The 12,524-nt window shown below is 48.3% G+C and overlaps 1 protein-coding gene across 1 annotated transcript in view; it reads left to right on the forward strand.

Moving 5' to 3' along the window:
• The window catches only part of SLC6A4 (solute carrier family 6 member 4), a 30,817-nt gene extending 18,519 nt beyond the window's left edge, over nt 1–12,298 (forward strand). Inside the window, exons 8-14 of the mRNA XM_032848453.1 lie at nt 662–789; nt 1,760–1,872; nt 2,501–2,632; nt 3,647–3,746; nt 5,632–5,732; nt 9,697–9,864; nt 12,117–12,298. Of these exons, the coding sequence (XP_032704344.1) occupies nt 662–789; nt 1,760–1,872; nt 2,501–2,632; nt 3,647–3,746; nt 5,632–5,732; nt 9,697–9,864; nt 12,117–12,191 (817 nt within the window). The 3' untranslated portion in view covers nt 12,192–12,298. The remainder of the gene's footprint in view (nt 1–661; nt 790–1,759; nt 1,873–2,500; nt 2,633–3,646; nt 3,747–5,631; nt 5,733–9,696; nt 9,865–12,116) is intronic.
• The last annotated feature ends 226 nt before the right edge of the window (nt 12,299–12,524 follow it).

Consider the following 12,524-nt stretch of genomic DNA (forward strand, 5'->3'; position numbering starts at 1 on the left):
AACTGCCCTAAGCAATGTGGCGTTGCACTGGGACACCAGCCTGAAGTTGGATGACGAGGTCTTCTTTTAAAAAAGTGTCAGGATATCCCTGGGACAGGCTCATACCTCATTTGCACATAGTGTCAAAAGTCTAAATCCAGGGACTTTATGAATGTGAGGCCAAGGCTCCCTCATGGCCCTGCCTCCAATCCAGACCCTGCTTCCAAGCAGTTTTTTTTTTAAGATTTTATTTATTTATTTGAGAGAGAGAGGACATGTGAGGTGGGGAGGGGCAGAGGAGAAGCAGGCTCCCCGCTGAGCAGGGAAGCCTGACCAGGTGGGACTCGATTCTGGGACTCCAGGATCACGACCTGAGCCGAAGGTGGTCACTTAACCAACGAGCCACCCAGGCTCCCCCAGAGCAATTCTTGTTTGAAGTCAGGAGGTCTGGGTGGTTCCAATTCACCACAGGACGTCACTATAACCAGCCCCTGGCTCACCTCCTGCCATGCATGGTGCGAACGGCAGCCCGTGCTTCGAGCTACCAACCAGTGTGAGAGGCCAGGCTGGGGCGGACAAGAGGGGACACCAGGACAGGTCCCTGCGGGCCTCGGGTGGAGACTGGTGCTCTTGAGACTCTGTCCTTAAAAGTGTCTCAGTCCCGGTGGGTTCTCTGCTCCAGAGACGCCCTGGTGACCAGCGTGGTGAACTGCATGACGAGCTTTGTTTCTGGATTTGTCATCTTCACGGTGCTTGGGTATATGGCCGAGATGCGGAACGAGGATGTGTCCGAGGTGGCCAAAGATGCAGGTGGGAACCTGTGTTCTCTTTATGTCCCTTGCTGAATGGCTGAATGGCTTGGCTGCTCTTTGGGTCCTTACAGATATCTAACTTTTGAGCTATTTCTAAATGTTCTTTAAACATTGTCCAAGGTTTTAGAGAAACTTACCGCCTTCTGTGTGCTCAGCCATGGGGCGGTGGGCGATGGGGCAGCTGGATGACTGGATGAGGGCTTTTAAAAGCATTGGGTTTGGGTCTGGCAATGAGTCCAAGTCTAATAAGCAAATGATTATTAATCCTTAGAATTTCCCCTTGGAGAAAAATAAAATATAGATGATGTAGTCACGCTACTGTATTGTGAGGTTTTCGTGGAAAAGGAGTGACAGATATTGAAGAAGTGGCATGGAAGCTTGTGGATGGAATCCCAGGGCTTTCTTGCCAACACACTTCTGTCTTTGACCTGATGCACAGCTGTGATCGTCCTTGTACCCCAAACTCAGGCACTTTGATCCAGCTCGTAAGAAGGGGAGGACACGTCCGTCACACTATCAAAAGGGACTTTAAAAATAGAAGGAGGTCTTTATTCCGAGGCCTCTATGACTCTTCTGGAATGTTTCACCTTTCCTACTGTTTTCTAGCTAATACCATCAGAGAAAGCTAAATGCTCTGGATATCAGTCCTGGCCCAGAAAAAAAAGCTCTGAGTTGTGATATGGTGGAAACTCTTATTCCCATAATGTAGCTTTGCTAGTGTTAGGGTCTTGGGTTTCTTTCCAACTGACTGAGGGTTTACACCTTTCAAGATGGCTGCGGTACCTTCCCTCACGTGATGTCAGGATGGGCAGGTGGGATGGTGTGGAGTGTGAGCAAGTGTTTTAAAGCCTATTTTACATGTAAGTTCTCATGACAGAAGTGTAATTGTTGGTGTGGCTGCGTCTCCCTGAGACGTCTTCGCAGGGCAGGTGTTGGTGACCACCTCCTCCTCTCCCGCTGTGTCTCAGGCCCCAGCCTCCTCTTCATCACATATGCAGAAGCCATAGCCAACATGCCAGCATCCACTTTCTTTGCCATCATCTTCTTCCTGATGTTAATCACCCTGGGCCTGGACAGCACCGTGAGTGAACAGGGAGGGAAGCCTGGCTTTCTGGAGGAGATGAGCAGGTTGGGGAGGAAGGCGCACGTATACTTCCCATCCCGGCCACACCAGGAGGTGTTGGCTGCTCCCTCCCGGTGCTCCCTCAGCCCCTGGTTCAGGCCTCCCTGCAGCTGCTCATGGCCCTCTAGGACCTGAGGGAGTCCTTAAAGGGCTAATGAGGGTAAGAGGTCCGCACAGGCCAGGGCTCAGGTATGTGAACTGCTATTACTGGGTGCTGTCCCTGCTCCAGAGGGACCCTAAAGGTCCCTCTTGGGTCTCGGTGCCCTGCTGCCCCACATTTGACTCTGAACCTGGCACTTAGTAACGTGGGAAGACTCTCCGCTTTGAGTTGGTCTTTCTGGCGAAGCCGCAGTCTCCCCGGGAGGCCTCACATAAAGCAGTCCTGTCTGGGCACTGTTTCTTTCTTTGATGTGCTTGGTGGGGGAGGCTTCTTTATGACCGTGAAAATGGGGTGATACGTTGCCAGCGAGGGCTGGGGTCTGTGGGGAGCCCATCATGACCAGCCACCCGCCTTCCCGTTCACTGTCCTCGAAGGTAACACACTGGCCTTGAGCCTCCCCTGTGACAGCTGGCATGTCCCTCTCAGTTTGCAGGCTTGGAGGGGGTGATCACAGCTGTGCTCGACGAGTTTCCGCACATCTGGGCCAAGCGCCGGGAGTGGTTTGTGCTTGGTGTCGTCATTACGTGCTTCTTTGGCTCCCTGGCCACCCTGACTTTCGTGAGTACCGCAACCCCCAGCTTTGAGTAGCCTCTGCAGGAGCAGCAGAGCCCCGCAAGAACCTGTCCCTTTGCTTCCATCCTCCGTGGCGCCCTGGCTTTGGGACCCAAGTAAGAGGGTTGATGCCGCTCTGAAAATGTCACCAGGGATCAGGAGGAAGGTTGTTTCCGGCAGTGTTTGTGTGTGGAATCTGCTCTGTGCTTGGTAGTTGGAGGGCTTTCCGTCTTGCAATCGACCCAGCTGGATTTCAGGCTTGACAGCGCGTCTGGAGAAGAACTGAGGTTTGCTTTTCCAGTCTTGAGGGCTGCTTTCGTGGGATTACTGCCCTGATGTCCCGATATCCAGAATATCTGGAGGCTGGCATCTCCTGTTTGTAATCTCACTTTGTCTCCTCCAGAGAATGTGCAGTGGTGAAGTCAGACCCTTTCCCATGATTTTTTTTTTTTTTTTTGAAGCGGAGGCAAATACAGTTAAAATGGAATAAGATCACACCCACAGTCTGCCTGACTCAAGGCAGATTTTGAAGACATGCATCTTCAAGCTATGACCCCAGCAGGGTTGGGTGGGGTGCAGGGGGCACCCTGAGGAGGACCCAAGGGATTGGCAAGTTAAGACAGAAGGTGAAACCAGGACCAATGTGCTCAGCATGTCTGATATTGTGAACTGGCCCAGGTCCAGTCTTTAGGGACTGGGATTCTTTAGGGCAGAGTATATAGTAGGTGCTGCATAAGTGGAAGGACATTGAAAACAGATCCAGGGACTCTTCTGAGTCTGTCTCTTAAAGCTCAGTGGGAGAAGAAGCAAGGAGACAGTGCTCCGTAGCACAGGAAGGGACGTCTGGTGCCAAGCAGTCTGGCCCACACTGCGAGGGCTGGTCTCAGAGGCAGGCTCTGGGAAATTTATATTAGGTCCAAGGTGGGACTGATCAAAGTTAAGAAGCAGCTTTCGGCCTTCCCCATGAAGAGGAGGCAGTGCGTCGGAGGGCCCTTAACTCGTTTGCTGTCTCCTTTCCAGGGAGGGGCCTACGTGGTGAAGCTGCTGGAGGAGTATGCCACGGGCCCCGCGGTGCTCACTGTTGTCCTCATAGAGGCCGTGGCTGTGTACTGGTTTTATGGTAAGATGCTTCCCTCCACCAGGCGTGAGCCTTTCTACACCAGCCTGTAGCCCCCAGAATAGAGAAGGGCTGATTTCATCCAAGAAAGCCGGGGCAGGGTACCAGACGTCACCTCCCTGGGGGTCTGGAAAACCACGCCTGCAGAGTGGCTTCTTCAGAAGCAGGTCACCATGTCCTCTACACTCCATGCCACAGATTCCCCTGGCTCGTGGGAGGACGCTGTCTCCTTCTGAGTTTAAATGTTCACCCAGCGGGCACGGGCTGACCAGTTCCATAGAGCTCACCCGTGGAGGATGCTGGAGATGCTGCGGGGTCTGAGAGTGGCACAGACAACGAAGAACCAGTGCACGGGGAATGCATTTGGAGAGGGTACAATATACCCGTATTTTACAGAGCTCCCCGTAAAGCCCCAGGATAGAGTCTGGGAGATCCTCTTCCAGGGAAGAGGCAAGAATGTTCCTGTGTGGATTGTCTGTTTTGGTAAAATCCCCAGTTCAGCCCCTGGGATGCCGGGATACAATCTGATAGGGGTGAAACTCACAGCAGCAGAGAGAGGAAGCTGACATGGGTCCATCGGCAGGGCTCCCAAGAGTCCGTGGGTGGGGATGGGATGACCTGGGCAATTGACATGAAGAGAACCAGGTTCAGGGACTCCTGGCTGCCTCATTCATAGAGCATAGGACTGGTTTGTGTTTTTTTTTTTTTAAAGTTTATTACTTAACAGAGAGAGAGCACAAGCAGGGGGAGCTGCAGGCAGAGGGAGAGGGAGAAGCAGACTCCCTGATAAGCAAAGGAGTCCAATGTAGGACTGGATCGCAGTACCCTGGGACCATGACCTGAGCCGAAGTCAGATGCCTAACTGAGTGAGCCACCCAGGTGCTCTGAGCGTGTGACTCTTGATCTCAGGGTTTGAGTCCCACATTGAATGTAGAGATTACTCAAAATAAATAAATAAAATATTTGAAGAAAGAAAGAAAGAGAATTCAAAATCGGGGTTTGATCTAAGATTGACTCCCACATTGAATGTACAGATTACTCAAATAAATCTTTGAAGAGAGAAAGAAAGGAGAGAGAGAGAGAGAGAGAGAGAGAGAGAAACCAGGTTCAGAGATACCTCTCTTCATCTTTAAAATCAAGAAGTGATTATTTCATTCTGAAAATGTATTGATTTCCCTAGTTTCTATGGTAATAGAACAGCCTTAGCCTGTTTGTCATTACACATAACATGAAGAAGGGGAGGCCCCATATTTTGAGTTGCACACGAGCCCAGTGTTTTAAAAAGAATCCCTCCCTACCTCCTCAGTGATTCTGAGGACAGAGTTCAGGGTACGGGTGTGGTTGTGGACCTTGCTGTTGCTGAGGCTCTTGGGGAATGGACTGCAGGGCACCCCGCCTTCCCGTTTCCAGTTTATCACCAGTTGGAGTTCTCAGTTCTCACATGCACATATATTTTATAGAAGAACCTTGATCTTGATCTGGCATGTGAGCGGGCAATCTGCAGTTAAAATTTCCTCTTGAATGTTTCCAATGTACGGTCCAAGTCCATCTCTGTCAAGTGGGGTCATGGATCCTAGATAAAATGTAACTTTCTTTTCTACAGTAACAGTAAAATCAGATGTGTGCTGAGATCTCAAGTCAAGCGCAGTGTGGGCACCAAGAGGGGGCTTTGGGTCCCTCCCCAAATGTCCACCTGTCCCACTCACTCCATGTAGAAAGAACGTTGCTGGCTATTAAATGCAGTTTTGTGACAAGTCCCCTGTCCCACTTTCAGACCAGATTGGTGCCCTTGAGCCCCCGCCATGACAAACTGAGAGCTGCTCACTGTCTCTGAGGGAGTCCATGTCCTCCCTCAGCCGATCTCTCTTTCTCTTGCGGGTGACTTTAGGCATCACTCAGTTCTGCAGTGACGTGAAGGAAATGCTCGGCTTCAGCCCTGGGTGGTTTTGGAGGATCTGCTGGGTCGCCATCAGCCCTCTCTTTCTCCTGGTGAGTGGCCATTTCCCTCTCCCTGGCCCCGGAGAAAGGTTCACCCCAACTGTTATAGAGAGTAAATCGTGCTGAAGTGTAACATAGTTACAGAAGAATGTGTAAATCTTAAGTGTACCTCTCATCGCAACTTTATAAATCAAGCATGCTTTCGCAGCAGGAACCATGCTAAGAAACAAAAACATGACCATCCCTTGAGAAGCCCCTCCGGTGTCCCTCCCAGTCACAAGTCCCTCCCTGTGTCCCCCAGGCTTCCCCGCTTTCTGACTTCCAGCACCATGGAAGGGTAGTTGGGGCTTGGGTGCCTGCGGCATGTGCCCATCACAACCCTGCTCAGTGAGAATGATAAATAACATTTATTGAACATGACGTGCTAGACCAGACTTCGTGCTAAACTTAGACCCATTCATTGCTCTGTGAGTCCTTACAACTGTTCCATGAAGGAGCTTAGAAGAACCTTGATCTGGCATGTGAGCGGGCAATCTGCAGTTAAAATTTCCTCTTGAATGTTTCCAATGTACGGTCCAAGTCCGTCTCTGTCAAGTGGGGTCATGCCCTCATACCCCATTTTACAGTTAAGGAAATTGAAGCCTGAAGGGTCCCAGGTCACATGTGACGTATAAGAGCTCTTCAAGACCTGGGAAGGATTTCCTCAGCTGCTCTCGAAGGCCCTGGGAGGAGGGGTCCTTGTAATTTCATATTCATTTTCTTCAAGATGCCCCACATGAAAGTCCTCAAGCGTGGACCTGAGTCAAAGGTAGAATCCATCTAATGCCCAAGGACCTGGGTGAGAACATTCAGTTCCAAGCATTGCCTCTTTGCCTTCAGTGCTCACCCCCCGGGCAGCAGGCGGCCCTGCATACCTCCCGGTGTCCCTCCGAAGGAGACACTTGCCCCAAGATGGCGAAGCTCCCTGTTCACCTCCCGGCTGTGCTCCGAGGCAGCCCTGCGTAAAGTGGCTCCGTGCCTATCAGCAGGGATCACTCTCCAGTTCTTTCATTTAACTGTAATTTTATCTTGGAATTTTTTTAATCTTGTAGAGCCAGAAAGCTTGTTGGACGGGTCCTTCCATCCAGCTCTAGCTTGTTAGGAATGTCTGGGCCAAACATTTTGTCTTAGGGACATCTCTGGCTTTGACACAGAGGTCGTTGTTCCTTCCCTGTCTTGTTTAAAACAGCAAGGGAAAATCCCTTCGTGTGTTCTGTTCTGACTTTCTCTGGGCGGCCCTTTGGTACTTTTTGTGCCCGTACATCTGGACATGAACATATAAGATGAGCAGTAAGTTCCTTCTTGCCTCTGTGATGCTGCGTGAGTCTGTCTGTACCCCAGAAGCCCTTCTTGACTTCCATTCCCCTGACCCCCGCAGGTTTCCAAAACCAAAGGAGATAGTTCTCAGTGCCCAGTGGCTCTGGGAAGTGCTCTGGGCTCTAGTGTTCCCCTAGACTTGGCCTGGTAGTTCTTATTACCTTATCAGCTCACTGGTAGACTAAAAATACGTGTATGTTTTTCTTTAAAATTTTAAAATTCGAGTTAGTTAACCGTGTAATGTAAAGTTAGTGATTCATCACTTGCCTGTAACACCCGGTGCTCATCACCACAAGCTCCCTCCTTAATCCCCATCACCCAGGCAGCCCACCTCTCACCCCCTTCCCTCCATCCACCCTGTTTGTTCTCTATCCTGAGGAGTCTTTTATGGTTTGCCTTCCCTTGCTCTTTTTCCCCTTCCCCTATGTTCATCTGTTTTAAAAACATGTCTTTTTTTAAATCCAGAAGATGTAGTTGTTTTCCGTGAGAGGGTTGGCATGAACTGCCTAGCCTGCCATCACTAGACTCAGTTCTCACATAGATGGATCAGTAATTTATGTGATTACCTGTGCTTCTTGATAATCTACTTAAATCCTTTCATTTGGTTTTCAAAGAAAGAGGAGAGTTCCTTTGAGTTCCTTGAGGGAAGAAGCTCTGTCTCTCTACTTCAGTAACCCCAACCCAGTAAGGAAAGGATGTCCAGGGCTGGGATTTGGGAGAGGCAAGTAAGGCATTCTGCCACAGGTGTCAAATTGAAGGGGGGTGAGGGGTTGTGCCAAAACTACTCAAAACTACTACATTTTAATATAACACTTTTTAAAAACCAAAATTAATGCAGGAAAGTCCTCAGTCAGCAGATTTCAACATTTTAAATAAACACAAGGCCTGACCTCACCTTGCATGTCTCACCTCGCTCACCTTACCCTAATCTGGCCCTGTCAGATCTTGTCTTTTTAAAAAATATTGCACTAAAGTATTCCCCCTTGATGACTAAAATCGACTTAACTATTGTGCCCAAGGCGAATGCCTCACAGGCTCCCCCCTCGTCCTGGCCCCAGGCTTAATAGTACTTTCATCTTTGTGAGCCTCTGTCTGTCTTGCAGCCTGGGCAAACTCGTGGTGTGCAGTCAGTGAGCTCCCATGCCCAGCAGAACTCATGCACAGACTTGGGTGAGGCCCGTCACCCCTGATCCCGGCCGTGTTTGCTTTTACTCACTTCCTCTAGAGGCAAGTGCTCCAGGGCCCAGCGAAGGGGAGACAAATCCGTCTTCCACTTTTGGGTCTCTGTACCAGATCCCTGGCTCTGCGCTTTTTAAGGCTGCCTTCAGTGAACAAGGAGTAGCTTACTAAAACTATTCTTTTTCACTGAAGCCAAGTTTCAGAAAAAAGAAAATATATATGAGCAGGGAGAGGCAGGGCCGTCCCTGCATGGGGTGTGTCTGGAGTAGCACACACTGGCTATCACAGGAGCCTGAGGCCTCTCAGAACTGGGCTGGATTTCACATACCTGACGTGAAGATGAGAGGAGTTATAGAAGGGAGGCTCTTCACGGTGCAGCCTTGCCATGTTCCAGAACTAGCTCCTGAGTAGCTGGGTCCAGGGGTGAGGACGGCGAGTCCTGAGAAGGGTCTGTGTCGGGAAAGCTTTCTCCCAGATTTAGGATAACACTGTTGGGAAGATGGATGTGTGTTTAACAACTTCCCATTTTATTACCTGCAGACAAAGAAGGAAAGATATAAATAGTTGTTGAACCACACAAATAGTTTACATCACTGCTTTCTTTATGACTACGGAGTAATAAAATTAAGAGCAGTGACGATTTCGGCCCTGTGGTTACTAGGCAGAAACTGGTGTTAACGCTCTCCCTCTAGAAACCAAACTGAAGTAAGAAAACCTATAAGCTGAGTGTTGGGAACACACCGTGGTGTTTTTTTTGGGGCGGGGGGGGGGGGATATTTTCATTCGAATTTTCTTTCTCCTTCCACGATTCCAGTCATGATGAGGGCCGGGGCGGGTGGTCACTCGTGGCTGAGACACGTCGTGGCAGGGCCATGCCTGTAGAAACCCCAGGCTAAGGCTCTCAATGCAGAAAGCAGAGACCTCAAGAAAAGAGGGGACACGTATACCCAGGAGCCCAAGGCCTCTCCAGGTCTTGAGAACCTTAGTATCTCTCCTGGACACAGGTAACTTCCATCTTACAGCTGGGAAATGCAGGAGGAAGTGAAAACAGAACCTAAAGAACTGTGAGGCCCCAGGACGGGCAGATGCTGTGGAGAGGCCACCCAGATCATTCTTCCACTGTCTGGCAAGACAGGGCCCAAATCACTTTTCATAGTTGCCGGTGTTTTCCCCTTTGCCCCAAAAGGATTACTTTAACTCCTCAGAAACAACGTTCTGAGGCCTTGGCATCCTCGCTTGAAGGGTCGAGATGGGGGGTGGAGAAGAGAATCAGTACAAGCACCTGGCTGTTTCCTGGTTGCAGCTCGGGCTGAGCAGTGAGTGGATTCTATGCGTCAGAGTTCAATCGAGGATCTGGCACATTTGGGGGATTTCCTGAAAGGATCCCAGCTTTAGCATCTGGGGTCCGTGGTATCAGAACTGCCCCTATCTGCAAGGATGTCATTACGATTTGTAATGTTTCTTGGCATTCCGGTTCCAGTTCATCATCTGCAGTTTTTTGATGAGCCCGCCCCAGCTCCGACTTTTCCAGTATAACTACCCTCAGTGGAGTATCATCCTGGGTTACTGCATAGGGACCTCGTCTTTCGTCTGCATCCCCACATACATAGCGTACCGGCTGATCGTCACTCCAGGGACATTTAAAGAGGTAGGTGCTCGTGCGTGTGTTCCGACTAGTAGTTGTTTTGGGAGAAAAGGATTCTCTGGTTGTGCTCGGTTCAGAGGAGATGAGTCCCCCATGTGAAACTCACCCGTTGGCTCTCGGTCTTCTATATTTATATGTCTACACCAGTGGGCGACCTGTAACAGCTGCCACTCCCAGGAGCCTTCAATGCAGTGATGAGAGAGAGAGCTGATATTTGCATGCCCCACAGCCCACAGCTTGAGCTGTGTATAGCGTTCTAAACTTCTCAGATGACCACTTTGCCTTCTGCTTGCCATCGAGCATGGACATCAGATCTGTCACGTCTGAAGCAATACGCACTTTTTATGTTTTCTGTTTTATCACAACCTCATTCCTCCCCAAGGGCCTTGGACCCTGGTGTTGCTTGAAATACACACTCAGACCCAGAACTGTTGAATTTGTTCCTTTAAATCATCCTTTATTGCAGTTCCTTGGTTTCATTGATTACAATCCAGAGGTCATAGTCAGGGGCGATCTGTTTCTTAGATTGTCACCTTGCAAAAGGTCATGGCCTGGCAAATTTTGAGAGCAATGGTAGTGTGGCAACTAGAATGCTACCAAAACAGGGAAAACAAAAGTGGCCTGGCATTTTGGGAGATCAGCAACCAGAAGGGCAGCAGCACGGGTGGCTGGGGACTAGGACACAAAAGCCAAAAGTTCTACATTTGTTGTTCATTATACCGTTCCACCATACATCTTAGTGCTCTCTGCTCTTCCTGCACAACACGGCTCCCCTCAAGACTAGTTAGAAGGATCTGCGTCCAGTTCCTAATTAGCAAGACTTAATTCTGCTTAATCAGTTACAGCTTAAATACTCAAATACTCATCTATAGGGAGGGATGGTTTGTGAAATTATGTTTTCAATGAACTGAGACATCCAGGGCTGATAAGGGCTACAGCAACTTCTTTTTAAGGGGATTTCTGGTGTGAGACTTCAGTTCTTGAATGTGAACTTGATTAGGAACGCAAAATATACAGTTTTGTTAATGTCATTAACTATGCGGATGGAACTATTTGAATTCCATAGGCCCTGCTCCGTAAAGAAGAACAAACTCCCAGAATCAGGGAATAAAAGATTGAAGGACTGAAACTAATGTAATATTGTATAGGAACTATACTAAAAAAAAAAAAAAGAAAGAAAAAGACTTTCATTTTCAATGCAAAATATAAAGGATGAGTAGCAGAGCTTCACCTACAATCCATAAATCAAAAATGCTTTCAGATCCACTTTTGCCCATTTCCTGTACATACTCTCAGCCATCAAAAAATTTACTAAGCAGCTTCATATTTTTCTAAGCCTCTGAGTTGCTGCTGTTTTCCCTTCTTCATGTCACCCTGATGCTAAGTTTTACATGGTGGGCTATATATTTCATACCTAAGCCCATGTGTATTTCAGATCGTCTTAAAGCTTCTGTGTATCTCAGCTGTTTCCAAACTAAAAATTCCTAAAGTCTTCCCTGTAATGAGCCCTATGTCAACATGAGTTTGCTTTAGGAGTGATGATTTAAATCATCACATCTTTTTAAATTTTGTGATAATTTGTACCTTTGTATGAACTAACCAGTACTTCTTCACAGGCAGATTCATGAGATCAGGGACATCCTAGCCATTGCAGTGGCTGCATTCACATCATGCGTCTGGTGTGTGTGCAGGGCGCAAGGAGCCTGGCTGGGGCAGGGGTGCAGGGGGCAGGGGGTGGACAGAGTCCAGCATTCTCTCTGCTCCCTGAGCCGTGTGTGGCCACAGGAAGCCTCCTTGGTCCAGAGAAAAAGATTTGCTTTCCCAGGTCCTTGAAAGCATGTTATACCCCAGTGGAGGTTCTACTGAAAGTTCATCATTTTCTCCCATTAATATTACAATGATTTTTATAATTAGTTGACAGATGCTTATACTTTCTGAATATGTCATTTTTAAAGTTGTATTTATTTAAGTGATCTCTACACCCAACATGGGGCTCAAACTCCTGACCCTGAGATTAAGAGTCACAGCTTCCAACTGAGCCAGCCAGGGGCTCCCTGAATGTATCATTTTTATCTATAGTTGGGAACAAATAAATTGGGAATGCCTTTCTTAAGGAAAGTCAATGAGACTATTCCCATTTACTAGTAAATGCCATTAAAATGCTATTTAAATGTTTTCATATTAATGTTGAAATATTTTTGCAATACTATTAAGTTTTAGGGAATGTTTTTAACATTGTATTTTCTTCCCAACAGCGTATTATTAAAGGTATCACTCCAGAAACAGCAACAGAAATTCCCTATGGAGACATCCACTTGAATGCCATATAACATGCTTCAGTGAGAGGAAAATGGCTTCCCAACAACTTCTTCCTCTGATTCTGACAAGTCATGCCTCGCCTTCTCCCCTCTCAGTGAACGAGTTTCCAGCTACACCTGACAATAGAAAGGCCTTCTTCATGGAGAGACTGTCCCAAAAGACTATGGTGCCCAGACTCTTATGGCCTCCAAGTACTTGTTTCTGGGAAATCTCCTGGACATATCACCATGTTAGCTCTATGACCAGCTAAACTGGACTCTTTTGGATGTGTGAGGGTGTATATGGAGGTGATGAGAGCCACCATCTCATCAGTTAGGATTAGGTTTAGAATCAAGTTTGTACAA

The sequence above is a fragment of the Lontra canadensis genome, unplaced genomic scaffold, assembly GCF_010015895.1.
Source record: "Lontra canadensis isolate GAN:19392208 unplaced genomic scaffold, GSC_riverotter_1.0 scaffold204, whole genome shotgun sequence".
Classification (NCBI taxonomy): domain Eukaryota; kingdom Metazoa; phylum Chordata; class Mammalia; order Carnivora; family Mustelidae; genus Lontra; species Lontra canadensis.